The following is a 14,269-nucleotide window of genomic DNA, read 5'->3' as shown; positions in this document are numbered from 1 at the left end:
GGACAAAGAAAAAGAAAAAGAAAGGAAAAAAAGGAAAAAAAAAATTATTTTTTTTTATATTTTTTTTTTAATTTCAAATTAATTTATAATTAATTTTTTATTTTTTTAAAATAATTTTTTACATGGACCAATAAAATTGTGCCACGTGTACATTGTGTCCAGTCCAACATGGCACTTAACACCTAAAATAGACGGAAATGTTAAATTGCTAACAGAATTCGAGTATTGGGAGTTTTACTGCCCAAATTTGGGTTTTGGGAGTTAAGTGAAACAAAAATAAAAGTTTTGGAGAGCTTTACCGCCATTTACCCTTTAGTATTACTCTGAATTTATTTCAATTAGCTATAGTCTTTAAAAGTAGTATTTTAGTGATTAGTGATTATAAGACTTTATTGTCAGGACTTTTTTTTAATTATTTAATTTTTTTTTTTGTAAAACGATCCGCGAATAAAGTTACACGTGCTTTAACAAAAACCTCTATTCATGTTGTTGATTGTATTTTAGTAGGTAAACATTTCATCCTTACTTTTGGATAAAATTTAATAAAGAAGTTTTTTTCTTTCAATAAAAATATTATTTAATCTTTATTTATATAATAATATTATATGATATTTATTTTAAATTACTTAATTTTATATTGTTACATAAGGCAGTTATTGTTTTCAATTTTTTTTTTATTGTTAAAGAATTTTAAGTTATTTTTTTTTTTTTTGAATGGAAATTTCATCTTATTATTGAAATTAAACCCTTACATCCGCTACCAAACAAGGCAGCAACTCAGTTGGAACAGTCTCCAAACTGCAAGTACAATCAGGATATAATCTAGCAGCTCTAGCAAAACTATGAGCCACTACATTAACTGATCGCTTAACGAAAGAAATAACAACATTATTAAGAGAAGCAAGCATAGTTTTACAATCTTGAATGACGCTACCAAACAAGGAAATCATATCAGTGGAACTATGAATAGCTTGCACAACACACAGAGAATCGGTTTCAATGTAGACTTGAGGCCATCGATTCTCCTTCAACCAACTCAATACCTCCCGAATGCCTATAGCTTCGGCAACAGCCACCTCAACTTGAACCGCTGTGTATTTCATCTTTCCCGCAATCAACAAACCATCGGAGTTTCTAGCCACCATACCCAAACCGAAACTCCTTCCATCATTAAACATTGCCGCATCTACGTTTATTTTGACACTAGTACCATTCGGAGGTGTCCACTGCTCACACACATCAGCAGCCGTTAGTATCGGCCACGATGAATCCGAAGATATTTGAGCAGCTTTCCATTGGTCAAGATAGCGAAACGCATACGCAACAACGTCTTCAAAAATGAAAGGTTTCTTGTTCCACACCAGGTTGTTCCTGGCTCCCCACACAGCCCAACACACGGCCACAACTCTGCAAATTACAGCAGCCGGCTTGTTGCAGAAAACCGCACTGCACCAGTCAAAAAAACCAGCACCAGGAGCGACAGATGTACCAATTCCAACACGGTCCCAACATTTGCTGACCTCTCGACAAGTAACTAAAGCGTGGAGAATAGTTTCTTGTTCAATATGGCAGATCGGGCATAAGGGACTTACATCAACACGCTTAGTTCGCAATTGCACCACCGTTGGCAAGCAGTTATTGCAAGCTCGCCAAACCAGATTTTGCATCTTCGAAGGAAGCTTCAGCTGCCACAGCTTACGCCAAAAAACATCTCCAGCATCATCAAACCAGTTACCTTTCAACTTTTGTAAGAGAGCATAGGCACTCTTAACAGAGAAAGTGCCCGAGTTCTCTTTGGACCAAACTAAATGATCAAATGTTTGAGTAATGTTTAGTGGAATGGCTTTGATCAAAGTACGGTCTCTTTCCTCAAAAAGGTCATTTAAAATTTCATCATCCCAAGTTAGCTCCCCTGGTTTCATAAGGGAATTGACAGTAGCAGTAATCAAGGACGGGTGGGAAGAAATAACCTTAGGATTTTCTTCATGTGGAAGCCAAGGCTCACCAGTGATCTGAATTCGGGTACCATCTCCCACACACCATCGAATTCCATGTTTCAAAAGCGACTGAGATTCCAAAATACTTCTCCATACAAAACTCGGGTTTGAACCCAATTGAGCATTAAGGAAATTACCATTAGGGAAGTACCTTGCTTTGAACAAACGAGAGGCTAAAGACTGAGGACGAGTAAGCATACGCCACCCTTGTTTGCCAAGAAGAGATAAATTAAAGTCTCGCAGATTACGAAAACCCATGCCTCCTCCTCTTTTATGTAAACAAAGTTTATCCCAAGCCATCCAGTGAATGCCCTTGTTTTCATCTTGTGAAGATTTCCACCAAAACTTACACATTGCTCTTTCAATATCATTGCTAATCTCAAGAGGAAGTAAAAAGACATTCATAGCGTAACTAGGGAGCGCTTGAACGACTGATTTTATAAGAACTTCTTTTCCTCCTTTAGACAAAAATTTTCCTTCCCAACTCTGCAATCTTTTTTTCACCTTATCTCGTAAGAACCCCAGCACTGAAGTCTTGTTTCTACTCATTGTACTAGGTAATCCCAGATAAAAACTGCCTTCATCAGCCACGGCCATATGGAGATAGTTGCAAATCTGCATTTGGGTAGGATGATCCGTGTTGAGACTGAAGAAAATAGAGGATTTTGCAAAGTTGACTTGCTGACCTGAAGCACTCTCGAACTTGTGAAGCAATTCTTGGATACGTTGAGCTTCCTGAAGAGTTGCTTTACAATAAAGATAGCTGTCGTCTGCAAAGAGCATATGAGATATTCTTGGTGCCCCATTAGCAACTTTACAACCATGTATCCACCCATTTCTTTCATATTTATAAAGAAGGGAAGATAAACCTTCTGCACAGATAATGAACAAGTAAGGAGACAGGGGATCCCCTTGCCTTATACCTCTAGAAGGGCATATCGGGCCAACCTCATAAGCATCATGGATTACTTTATACCTGGCTGTCGAAACACAAGTCATGATGAGACGTATCCAATTTTCCACAAAGCCCATCTTTCTCAACATTGCTTCGAGGAAAGGCCATTCAATCCTATCATACGCCTTACTCATGTCGAGTTTAAGTGCCATGAAACCCGTCTTCCCTTTCCTCTTTCTCTTCAGGTAGTGGAGAACTTCAAAAGACACCAACACGTTATCCGATATTAAACGACCCGGCACAAAGGCGCTTTGAGAATCAGCTATTATCTCACTCATAAACGGCTTCATCCGGTTGGTCATGACTTTGGTGATCACTTTGTATAGAACATTGCACAGAGCTATCGGACGAAGGTCTTTCATATGTTGCGGGTTTTTCTTTTTCGGAATTAAGACAATATTAGCTTCCCCACATCCATCTTCAAGGACACCATGCTCAAAAAAGTGTTGCACCGTTCGAGTAACATCCCTCTTGACTATTTGCCAACATTTTTGATAGAAGGCAGGGGTCATTCCATCAGGGCCTGGACTTTTGTCTGGATGCATTTGGAAAATTGCCTTCCTTACCTCCTCCTCCGAAACAGGCTTTGATAACTCTTCATTCGCTTGAGTCGAAACCATGGCCGAAAATATAAAATTTAATAATAATTATAATAATAATGCAAGTCATTTAATATAAAAGAGCATGTTAACTAAAATTTAATAATAAAATATTAAAAATGGCATAAAGATAAATATAAAAGCAAAGTTTTTATTGTGATGCAAATTTTACTTTATGTCATATTGTGATCTAAATTTGGATCACTTTTTGTTATGTGACATATTTGCATTACAATTTGATGGAGTAGACTTTTAACAAAGTGAACTATATTTTGGCATTTGCATCACTTATTTGTATCTCCATTGGAGATGCTCTTATAGTGACTATTGTTTTTATTTTTTATTATTTTTATCTATTCATGCTTATTTTGTTTATTTGTAGTGAAAATAAACTATAAATTTGCTACAATAATTTTTGTTTTTGTTTAATTTATTTTGTTTATTTTGTTTATTTTGTTTATTCATGCTATAATTTATTTATGTGTAGCTAAAACACTATTGTTCCTTCAAGCTTTCAAAGAAAGAATAACAAGTTAAATTGGGTGACTCTAATGATGACATTGGGTTAAAATCTGTTACCAGGATTTTACAACTGTGATTGCGTGTACTATTAGAATTTTCTACTATAATGATTTTAAGATTATTATTAGAAGTTTTTACAAGTTTGTTATTGAGATTTCTAAGAGCGTTCCTAATCTGTGTTGTTCGTAGATTAGTTGTACATGCTTTTCGGATGAACGAAAAACTTGATTTGCTGGATGAATATCTATATTTTTTGTATGGTGTATAGTATTATCTTGATGATCATGCATATATAGTATTTATTTGATAAATTGGAGATGTATAATACTCATATTATTATATTTCTAATGAATTTGTTCATTGCTTTCAAAAAAATATTATTGGGAATAGCATCCTTCATTAAGATCACTCTAAATCTAAAGCCATCTTTTATAGACCAAAATATAAATCTTCTTGACCACCTGACCAACAAAGAAGTATCCCACAAAAAGTACCACCAAAAATCTGAAGTATGACAAGGGCAAGGAAACAAACCCCATAATTGCACCAATTGGAGTAAATGGGATTGAGATTCCAATGGCAGAAATCACCACTGTGGAGCAAATTATTGGCCATGAGGCGAACTCCTGAATGAATGGGACCTTCTCTGTTCGGAACAAGTGGATGATTAGAGTTTGCATCAGGAGCCCTTCAACGAACCAAGCTGTGTGGAAGAATTTAAGGTCTTCTAGGGTACGGGCCTTGTAGTAAAACCAAATGAAAAGAAGGGTGGCTACATCACAAAGAGTACACACAGGTGCATTCCATAAGATGAACATAGGTAAACCTTTTTCAGACCATTTTTGTGGGATTTTGACATAATCATCTTCCATTTTGTCCCATGGGATTGCAATTTGGCCAACACTATACAAGAAGTTTTGTGTTAGGAGCTGCCTAGGAGTCAATGGCTCATTCTTGAGGACCAAATTTGCTATCAGGAGTGAGATGACATTTCCTATATTGGCAGTGACAGACATCTTAATGTACTTCATGGTGTTCCCGAAAGTAAGTCGCCCATGCTCAACTCCAGCAACGAGGACATTGAGATCTTTCTCAAGCAATATAATGTCAGAAAAGTCCTTGGCTACAGATGCTCCAGAATCAACTGATATACCTACATTGGCAGCATCCAAAGCTAGTGAATCATTTATTCCATCTCCTAGAAATCCAACGATATGGCCACCAACTGTCTGCAATGACTGAACAACTCGAAGTTTTTGTGTTGGAGTAAGCCTAGCAAGAACTGTGGCTTTTTTGACAGTCTCATGAAAGGTTTCCTGCTGGAGCTGCTCAAGTTCAGGTCCAGTAACCACATGCGTGGTTTCGATGCCAACTTCCTTGCAAACCTTTCTAGCCAAAGAGAGTGAATCACCGGTCAGTACCTTTGCTTTTACTCCCTTCTCAGCTAACCGCCATAGGGCCTGCTTTGCCGAGTCTTTAGAAGGGTCAAAAAATGTTATAAGGCCCAGGAATACCATATCAGATTCTAAGGTGTCAAAATTGTTGCTGCTCTCAGTTGTTGACTTCTGCATGATAAATATTGCATTGTTAGCTATTGGCATTAGGAAACCGACCTTTATTCATTGCATAAGAAATGAGAAAAACTAAATGATGTAGGGTCAAAAGATAAGATATTCAGGCACACCGTTTTCAGTCTCTTTGTAGCTACCCCAATAACTCTTAAACCTTCATTGCTTATTTCTTCACTCATACCTAAAATTCTTTGATAGTCTTCTGGAGTGAAAATAGTGATTTCACCCCTATCAACATGCTCCACAAAAGAACAAACTCTCAATACTTCTTCCAGTGCTCCTTTTGTTACCATGAACTTTTCATGGAAATGCTGGTTTATGTTTTCTGAGACCTCCATTTCTAGGATAATAGATACTCGTCTTCTTATGAAATCAAAAGGAATCTCATCTATCTTTCTCCACTTGGAGGGCTGAAACCTGTATCCATTTGTGAATACATATGCCAAAATGGCGTCATCCAGGGGATATTTCTGATCCGTTTTAAAATATGAGTTTAGAAAGGCATAACATAAAACCTTTTCTCTGGGCATACCCCAGCAGTCAATATGATTAACCATAATTGCTATGTTCATGGTTAGTGTCCCTGTCTTGTCAATGCATATGATATCCCTGTATTAGAAATTGATACACATTTCTACAATACTAAATTAAGTCTAGAATTTTCTACACATTTGTAGAAAAACATACTCTAAACTTTTAGATAATTGTAGAATAATTTAGAATTTTCTAGACATGTAGAAATCCAATAGAACATAGGCATTTCTAGAAAACTTTAGCCTAGAAGTTTCTAGTTATGCATGCTTAAGAAATATGTAGAAATGTATGGATAAAATCCTTGAACTAGAAAGATCTAGAAGAAATAATTCTAGCCATAAAGTGTAAGGGGTGAGCAACTATAAATACCCCATCAAACTTCCAAATTGTAACTAAGCTTGAGTAGCCAAAGTAAGTCTTTTACTACTAGCCTACTACCTTGTCTCCTCTCTTACTACACACATAAAAATTAAAACACTACATAACTCTTCCTTGTCTCACCAATCATCCAACTTATCAACATCATCAAACTATTAACTACATATCCACCTATTCTAAATAAAACCAATACAAATTTATTCTCAAACCATCAGTGGTATCAGAGCTCCGTTCGATCATATATCATTGGGCGTAATCTTTTTCACTCATCAAACATGAGTTCAGAGTACAATCGCTCTTCACTACCTCTTCCAATTTTCCATGGAGAAAACTATGATTTTTGGTCCATCAAAATGAGGACCTATTTTCGATCACAAAATCTATGGAAAATTGTTGAAGAAGGAATCACTATTCCGGAAGATATTACATCTCTTTCGGAAGACCAAAAGAAGGCACTCGAGGATAATCAACAAAAGGATTCTCATGCATTATATTGCTTGCAACAAGCTATGGCGGACAATCTTTTTCCACGAATTATGACAGCAAAGAATCTGCAAAAGAAGCATGGGACACGCTCGGCAGAGGAGTTCCAAGGAATGTACCAAGGTACGCACAAGCTAGACTACAAAAGCTTAGAAGAGATTTTGAGAATCTTAGAATGAAAGATAATGAGACTGCAAAAGATTACTATTCTAGAATTAAAGAAATAGTAAATCAAATGGGAGCCTATGGAGAAATAATTTCGACAAGAATATAGCATAAAAGATACTAATTTCTTGGTACGTAAAAAATATGATTCAATAGTTTCTGTGATAGAGGAAACTAAAGATTTAGAAACTCTATCACCAACTGAACTAATGGGCTCTCTTGAAGCATATGAAAGTAGACGAGAAAGGCATAAGGAAAGTGAAGTAGAAAATGCCTTTCGCCCAAAATCAATTCGCTGGCCTCAAAAACCAAAAGCCGATGGGAAAAAGACACAAGAAAAACAAAAAGAAAATAACGACAAGTATCCTCCATGTGGCATTTGTAAAAGAAAAAGTCACTTGGAGAAAGACTCGTTGGTTCAAAGGAAAACTACAAAGGCCAAAATTGTAAAAAATTTGGCCACACCGAAAAAACTTGTCGTTTAAAGAAATCCCATCAAGCTAATTTTCCGAAGAGAAAAATGATGAAAATAATCTCTTCTATGTCCGCCAAGCCGCAATAAGAAGGAAAAGATACTTGGTATCTCGACAAAGGGTTGCAGAACTACATGACGAAAAATGAAAGCATCTTTTGTAGTCTTGATAGATCCAAGACTAAAGTCAAAATCTGTAATGGTGACTTCATGGAAGCAATGCAAGTAAAGGCACCATTTCCATCGACACTAAAAAAGGCAAGCAGATACATCAATGATGTACTCTTAGTACCCAACATTGATCAAAACCTACTTAGCGTAGGTCAAATGATTGAAAAGGGTACTCTTTGCATTTTGAAGGAGATTCTTGCACAATATATGATAAGCAAGATAAATCCTTTCAAATTGCAAAGGTAAAAATGAAAGAAAATAGATGCTTTCCCATACAATGGAGATATATGCAAGCAATGTGGCAATGCAAGCGCAAACAGATGAGTCATGGCTATGGCATAGAAGGTTTGGTCACTTAACTTCCATGGGCTTAAGATCCCTGCTGCAAGAATATGATGCGAGACCTCCCAAAGCAATTAAGGAGATCAACACACTGTGAAGGATGCATGCTCTGGAAACAACATCGACAACCTTTTCCATCCGGCAAAGCTTGAGAGCCAAAAAGCCACTTGAGCTAGTCCATACCGACGTCTCATGGCAATGCGCACTCCATTAAATGACCAAAACAGGTACTTCATTCTCTTCATTGATGACTTTACTATAATGACATGGGTTTATTTTATGCAACAAAAGTCGCAAGTCTTCGATATTTTCAAAAAGTTCAAATCCCGTGTCGAAAGACAAAGCGGTCACTACATCAAGACAATTAGAAGTGATAGAGGCAAAGAATACACTTCTAATGAATTCAACAAGTTCGTGAAGATGAAGGGATGGAGCACCAACTCACCGTTGGATACGCACCAATGTAATGGTGTATCCGAAAGGAAAAACAGATCAGCATGAGGCAAAGCAAGAGCCATGCCGTTGAGAAAGGTCTCCCAAAACGATTTTGGGCAGAGGGCAAGAAGCACCTACCTACTTACTCAACCGATGTCCAACCAAAGCCGTGCGTAATAAGACGTCGATCGAAGCTTGAGCTGACGTAAGCCATCGCAAAGCATCTCAAAGTCTTCGCCGCATATGCCACTTCACATTCCAAAAGAGAAAAGAGGCAAGCTTGATGAGAAGGCAGAAAGGAATCTTCTTAGGCTATAGTACTCAATCAAAAGGTTATCGAGTCTATAGCTTAGAAACAAATAAGCTAATAATCACGAGACGTAAAATTTGACGAAGATGCCGCATACAACCTGGGAGACACAAGAAGGAAAGAAAGACAAATAATATTCCTCTACCGCCAAGACAAGAAACGATCAAAATGAAGTTCTTACTCAACCAAGAACACAAGAACCTCGCACAAGTCATAGAATCTCCGCCGCACTACCCGCAAGGCGAACAAGACCACTATCGAAATCTACGAGACATGCAACTTAGTACTTATGGAGCCGTAAAGCTTTGAAAGCTTTCATAAAACAAGAAGTATGGAGAAAAGCTATGAATGAAGAGATAAAGATGATTATGAAGAATGAGACTTGGGAGCTTGTAGATCGTCCACAAGACAAAGATACTATAGGAGTCAAGTGGGTCTACAAGACAAAGCTCAACGCAGATGGCTCTATCCAAGAGCACATAAAGCAAGATTAGTTACGAAAGAATACTCACAACAATACAGAGTCGACTACAACGAACTATTTGCTCCAGTTCGACCCCTCAACACTATTAGAGCTTTAATAGCTCTAGCTGCACAGAAGAAATGGAAGATTTTTCAACTTGATGTGAAGTCAGCATTCCTAAATGGTTATCTTGAAGAAGAAATTTATGTGGAGCAACCTCAAGGGTTCGTGGCACAAGGACAAGAAGATAAAGTCCTCAAATTGAAAAAGGCTTTATATGGCCTAAAGCAAGCTCTGTAAGCCTGGTATAGCATAATTGACAGCTATTTTACCGAACAAGGATTAGGTAGGAGCAAGAGTGAGCCAACTCTTTACATTAAAACTCAAGGTAAGGATGATACACTAATTGTCTCTTTATACGTTGATGATCTCATCTACAAATGCAATAATGAGAAGATGATAAAGATGTTTAAAGAATACATGATGAAAAATTTTGAGATGTCCGACCTGGGATTAATGCACTACTTTCGGATCGAAATAACTCAAAAGAAGATGGGATCTTCATCTCACAAAAGAAGTATACATACAGACACTAATGAAGAATCTTCAAAATGGAGTGGATGCAAGACTCGATCAACTCCATTAGACAATAACAAAGCTCTCAAGAAGGAAGATGGCTCACCGAAAGCCGATGAATCAAAATTTCGAAGTCTAATTGGCAAATTCTTTTATATCTATCTCTACAAGACTGCATATAATGTACGCAACGCTAGTCTCCTATCAAGATTCATGCATGATCCAAGTCAAGTTCATCATGAGCAACCAAGCGAATCCTCAGATACTTGCAAGGAACAAAATTCTATGGAATATGGTACAGAGTTACAAGTGACTCAAAACTTGTTGGCTACACAGATAGTGACTGGGCAGGATCCATGGACGACATGAAGAGCACGTCAGGATATGCCTTCACACTTGGATCAGGAATATTTTCATGGGCATCAAAAAAGCAAGCAACTGTTGCGCAATCATCAGCAAAAGCAGAGTATATTGCAGCAGCAATGACTACAAGCCAAGCTATATGGCTTAAAAGAATACTAAAAGACATGGGAGAATCACAGAAGGAGGCTACAAAGATATATTGTGATAGCAAATCAACCATAAAGAATGGCGAAAAATCCAAAGATTTCAAGAGAACTAAACATATAAGCATCAAGTACCATTTCATCAGGGAAGCAGAAGCAAACAAAGAAATCGAGCTCAAGCAATCGCAAGACCGAAGAGCAGCGTACATATTCACAAAGGCACTACCAAGAGGCAAGTTCGAGCTACTACGAAACATGATTGGAGTTACAGAAATGTGTACCAAGGAGGAGTATTAGAAATTGATACACATTTCTACAATACTAAATTAAGTCTAGAATTTTCTACACATTTGTAGAAAAACATACTCTAAACTTTTAGATAATTGTAGAATAATTTAGAATTTTCTAGACATGTAGAAATCCAATAGAACATAGGCATTTCTAGAAAACTTTAGCCTAGAAGTTTCTAGTTATGCATGCTTAAGAAATATGTAGAAATGTATGGATAAAATCCTTGAACTAGAAAGATCTAGAAGAAATAATTCTAGCCATAAAGTGTGCAAAGAACTATAAATACCCCATCAAACTTCCAAATTGTAACTAAGCTTGAGTAGCCAAAGTAAGTCTTTTACTACTAGCCTACTACCTTGTCTCCTCTCTTACTACACACATAAAAATTAAAACACTACATAACTCTTCCTTGTCTCACCAATCATCCAACTTATCAACATCATCAAACTATTAACTACATATCCACCTATTCTAAATAAAACCAATACAAATTTATTCTCAAACCATCACCCTGCAACAGAGGGAGCACATGATCAAGTTTTACAAGAAATAAAACACAATGTGAATTTTCTTTTCTACTTGAAGAATAGTAGTGTCTGGAATGAAATTAATATGTACTAACTACAAAACTTCCACTTTATGCTCATGACAAGCCCTCGAGAATAGGGTGGTCAATGAGTCTTTAATCTTTTTCCTAAAACATTTGGTGAATGCATTCTGCTATTTTGATTTTATTTTACTTATCAGGAGAGCATAGCCCAGCACTAAAAAAATATACCCCTAAACTCAAAGCTTTTTCATGTACGTTCCAGTGAAGGAAGAGGAAAATAATTAAAAGAAAATGACAGAAATAAGGCTAGTGTTTTTTGTGTACTTGATCAGCTTAAAGAAACCCATCAACCTAAGTCTGATTTGAACTTGATGAAATGGAATTCCATTGTACTTTGCATTCGTGTGTGTGAACGAGAGAAAAGGGTCTTATATAACTACACGTGAAGCACTTACATAGATCCCATGTCTCGTATGGCAGTTGCGCTCTTGACTATACATCTATCTTTGGCCATAGCAAGAGCTCCTTTGGCTAGACATGTGTTCACAATGAGAGGAAGCATTTGAGGAGTGAGGGCACTTGCAACTGAGATTCCAAATAGAAAACTACCACTCAGGATGTGACACGAAAGGTCAGCAGTTACAATAATGATTATGACTACCCCAAGAATAACAGTAACCACAACGTAAGATATGCAGCATATCCCTTTCTCAAAGTCATCAGGTAGTCTTTGCTTCCCCATGGTTGAATACATGGTACTCATGTATGTCTTGGATCCAGTTGAAACTACCAGACCTGTGCCGCTACCTGATATTACATTTGTTCCCTGAAATATGTCATCACAATTCGAGATTCTATTCAATGGTAAGAAATAATGAGTGAATACTAAGTTACACTATTACAAAATTAAATAATTTATTCGAGAATACTTGAGGCCACAATGGATGTTTTGTTTAACACCACATGCTATGTCAGTTTGTTAGGTGTAAAAGAAGAGTAAAAGAGTAATTATACCTACCATGAAGCAAATGTTCTTTAAATCCAACAAAGGAGTGGTAATATCTTCCTTGATATCAGCTGTCTTCTCAGTTGTATAAGACTCCCCAGTTAATGAGGCCTGACTGTACAAGAATTATTAGAAGAGTCAGTGGCTTTTAACTCTAATATTTTCTTTTGAGAGATAACAACGAAATGACGTGAATTCCGATCTACTAAACAGCGAAATTATCAGAAACAAATACCTTACAACGAGATATTTTGAAGATAACAATCTTACATCTCCAGGAAAAAGATTTCCAGGCTCAAATATGACAATATCACCAGGAACAACATCTCTTTGATCAACTTGTACTACTAATTCTGTTTGGACAACACGGCCAGCACATCTTTGAACTTTGATTGGACACCTTACAAATTCTGAAAGTTTCATGGCTGCTTTTGAGCTGCTATATTCCTGAATTGAGCAATAACAATATTGTTATAATCATGCCTTATTAATAGAAATAGAAACAAATAGTTTCATCCGTGAATGAAGATAACAAGCAACAACACAAGACAATATATACCTGATAAAATCTGAGAGTAACACTAATGAATACCAAAACCAGCATAATGCATCCATTTGGGCCATCACTGGCTATGTATGAGAGTGCAGACAAGACAATCAAAATGATATTAAAAGGGTGAAAGAAAGCAACCCATAGAAGATGCCACCAGCTTGGAAATGAAAAGTCAATGGGAACATTTGGGCCAGTTTCTTTCAATCTCCTTTGAGCTTCAGTGAAACTCAATCCTGTAAATAAGTAATTGAATGTTCTATGTTGAGATGACTTTACTGAACTTGACAATGTATAATCAAATACCACACATGTAATACTAGCATTTCATCAAACACTTAAAAAAAATAAGAACCATAATGTTAAGAAATGTTAAAAATAACTAAATAAATAACACCCACCCCTTTCAGTGGATTGAACATACTCAAAAACTAAATCCTTTTCAGACTGAGCCAGTGCATACAACCAAGAGTAAACTTTTTCTTCTTCCTCCGTCCTTGACCCGCCATCAATTTTATCTACAAAATTCAATGAACACAACAACAATCCGCCCTCAATGAAAGCTGGCAGATGCCCAAATATCAATTCTTCATGAAGAGTAACCAAAAAAGAAAGCTAAAGAATCTGACATACTTCGGCAAAATAGCCTCCAAAAGAAGGCAATGATCGAATTAGGAAATCCATCTCTCTGGGTTTCTGGGTTGTGGACGAGATTTTCTTTAATGGGTTTTGAATAGGGAAGCTGAAGTATATTTCTACTAAAAATGGTGGGAAATTTGAATCTTCCCATGGCAGAAAGTTGAAGAGCAAAGATAATAGTATGTGAGGAGAAGATAAAGTTATTGGACACATTATAAGTGAAACAGAGAGATTTTAGAGAAAAGAAAAATAAGTGGGAGCTTTGAACAGAAGGTAGAAGAATTACCGGAACAAGAATGGAAGGTAGTACTGGTAGAGTTGGAGTACGTAGTGAATAAGATACTTGCTGTTGACTTTTATTGGGGTTTCTCCATTTTTTTTTAAAACTACCAAACTTTCAAAATGACCGTTAGGTTGGTTAACAATGATAATGAAAGAAGAAGAGCAAAAGAAAAAAAAAAAAGTGGGGATTCTCCTGGGTTAGTTAGTCAATGTGGTGGGACCAAGTTAGATTTAGAAATTGGAATGGGCAGGCTCTCAATACTTTATTATTTCACATGACTCTTTTCTTAGATATTGATACACAAGAAAACTATTAACATGGGAGAAAAGGCACAAGAAAACCCAACAAATGAAACAATATAGCAATATCATTAATGACTTAAGATCCTTATGTTCAAGTAGAAGAAGAAGAGATAAGTTGTGAAAAAAAAAGTATAGAAGAAGAGATAACATTAAAAATAAATAATAGGGA

At 36.6% G+C, this 14,269-nt stretch overlaps 1 protein-coding gene across 1 annotated transcript; it reads right to left on the bottom strand.

Moving 5' to 3' along the window:
* Positions 1-4,371: 4,371 nt before the first annotated feature.
* On the bottom strand, positions 4,372-13,815 carry LOC115714024 (uncharacterized). Its single transcript, XM_030642536.2, has 8 exons — positions 13,510-13,815; positions 13,278-13,394; positions 12,886-13,112; positions 12,562-12,773; positions 12,339-12,441; positions 11,776-12,146; positions 5,758-6,253; positions 4,372-5,638 (listed from the first exon to the last, which is right to left on the bottom strand). The coding sequence occupies exons 1-8, from the start codon at positions 13,664-13,666 to the stop codon at positions 4,490-4,492; spliced, it is 2,832 nt and encodes a 943-aa protein (XP_030498396.2). The 5' UTR covers positions 13,667-13,815; the 3' UTR covers positions 4,372-4,489.
* Between the last annotated feature and the right edge of the window lie 454 nt (positions 13,816-14,269).

This window comes from Cannabis sativa, chromosome 4 (assembly GCF_029168945.1).
Source record: "Cannabis sativa cultivar Pink pepper isolate KNU-18-1 chromosome 4, ASM2916894v1, whole genome shotgun sequence".
NCBI classification, from domain to species: Eukaryota; Viridiplantae; Streptophyta; class Magnoliopsida; order Rosales; family Cannabaceae; genus Cannabis; species Cannabis sativa.
Note: the sequence above shows the minus strand (reverse complement) of the source record. Positions and strands in the feature narration are given on the sequence as shown.

Coding starts and splice junctions, on each gene's coding strand:
- LOC115714024 (XM_030642536.2), bottom strand. CDS start 13,666: ATGGGAAGATTCAAATTTCCCACCATTTTTAGTAGAAATATACTTCAG. Junction 6,254..11,775: donor ATACGAGACATGGGATCTAT/GTAAGTGCTTCA, acceptor TTTCTAATACAG/GGATATCATATGCATTGACA. Junction 5,639..5,757: donor CTACAAAGAGACTGAAAACG/GTGTGCCTGAAT, acceptor TTTATCATGCAG/AAGTCAACAACTGAGAGCAG.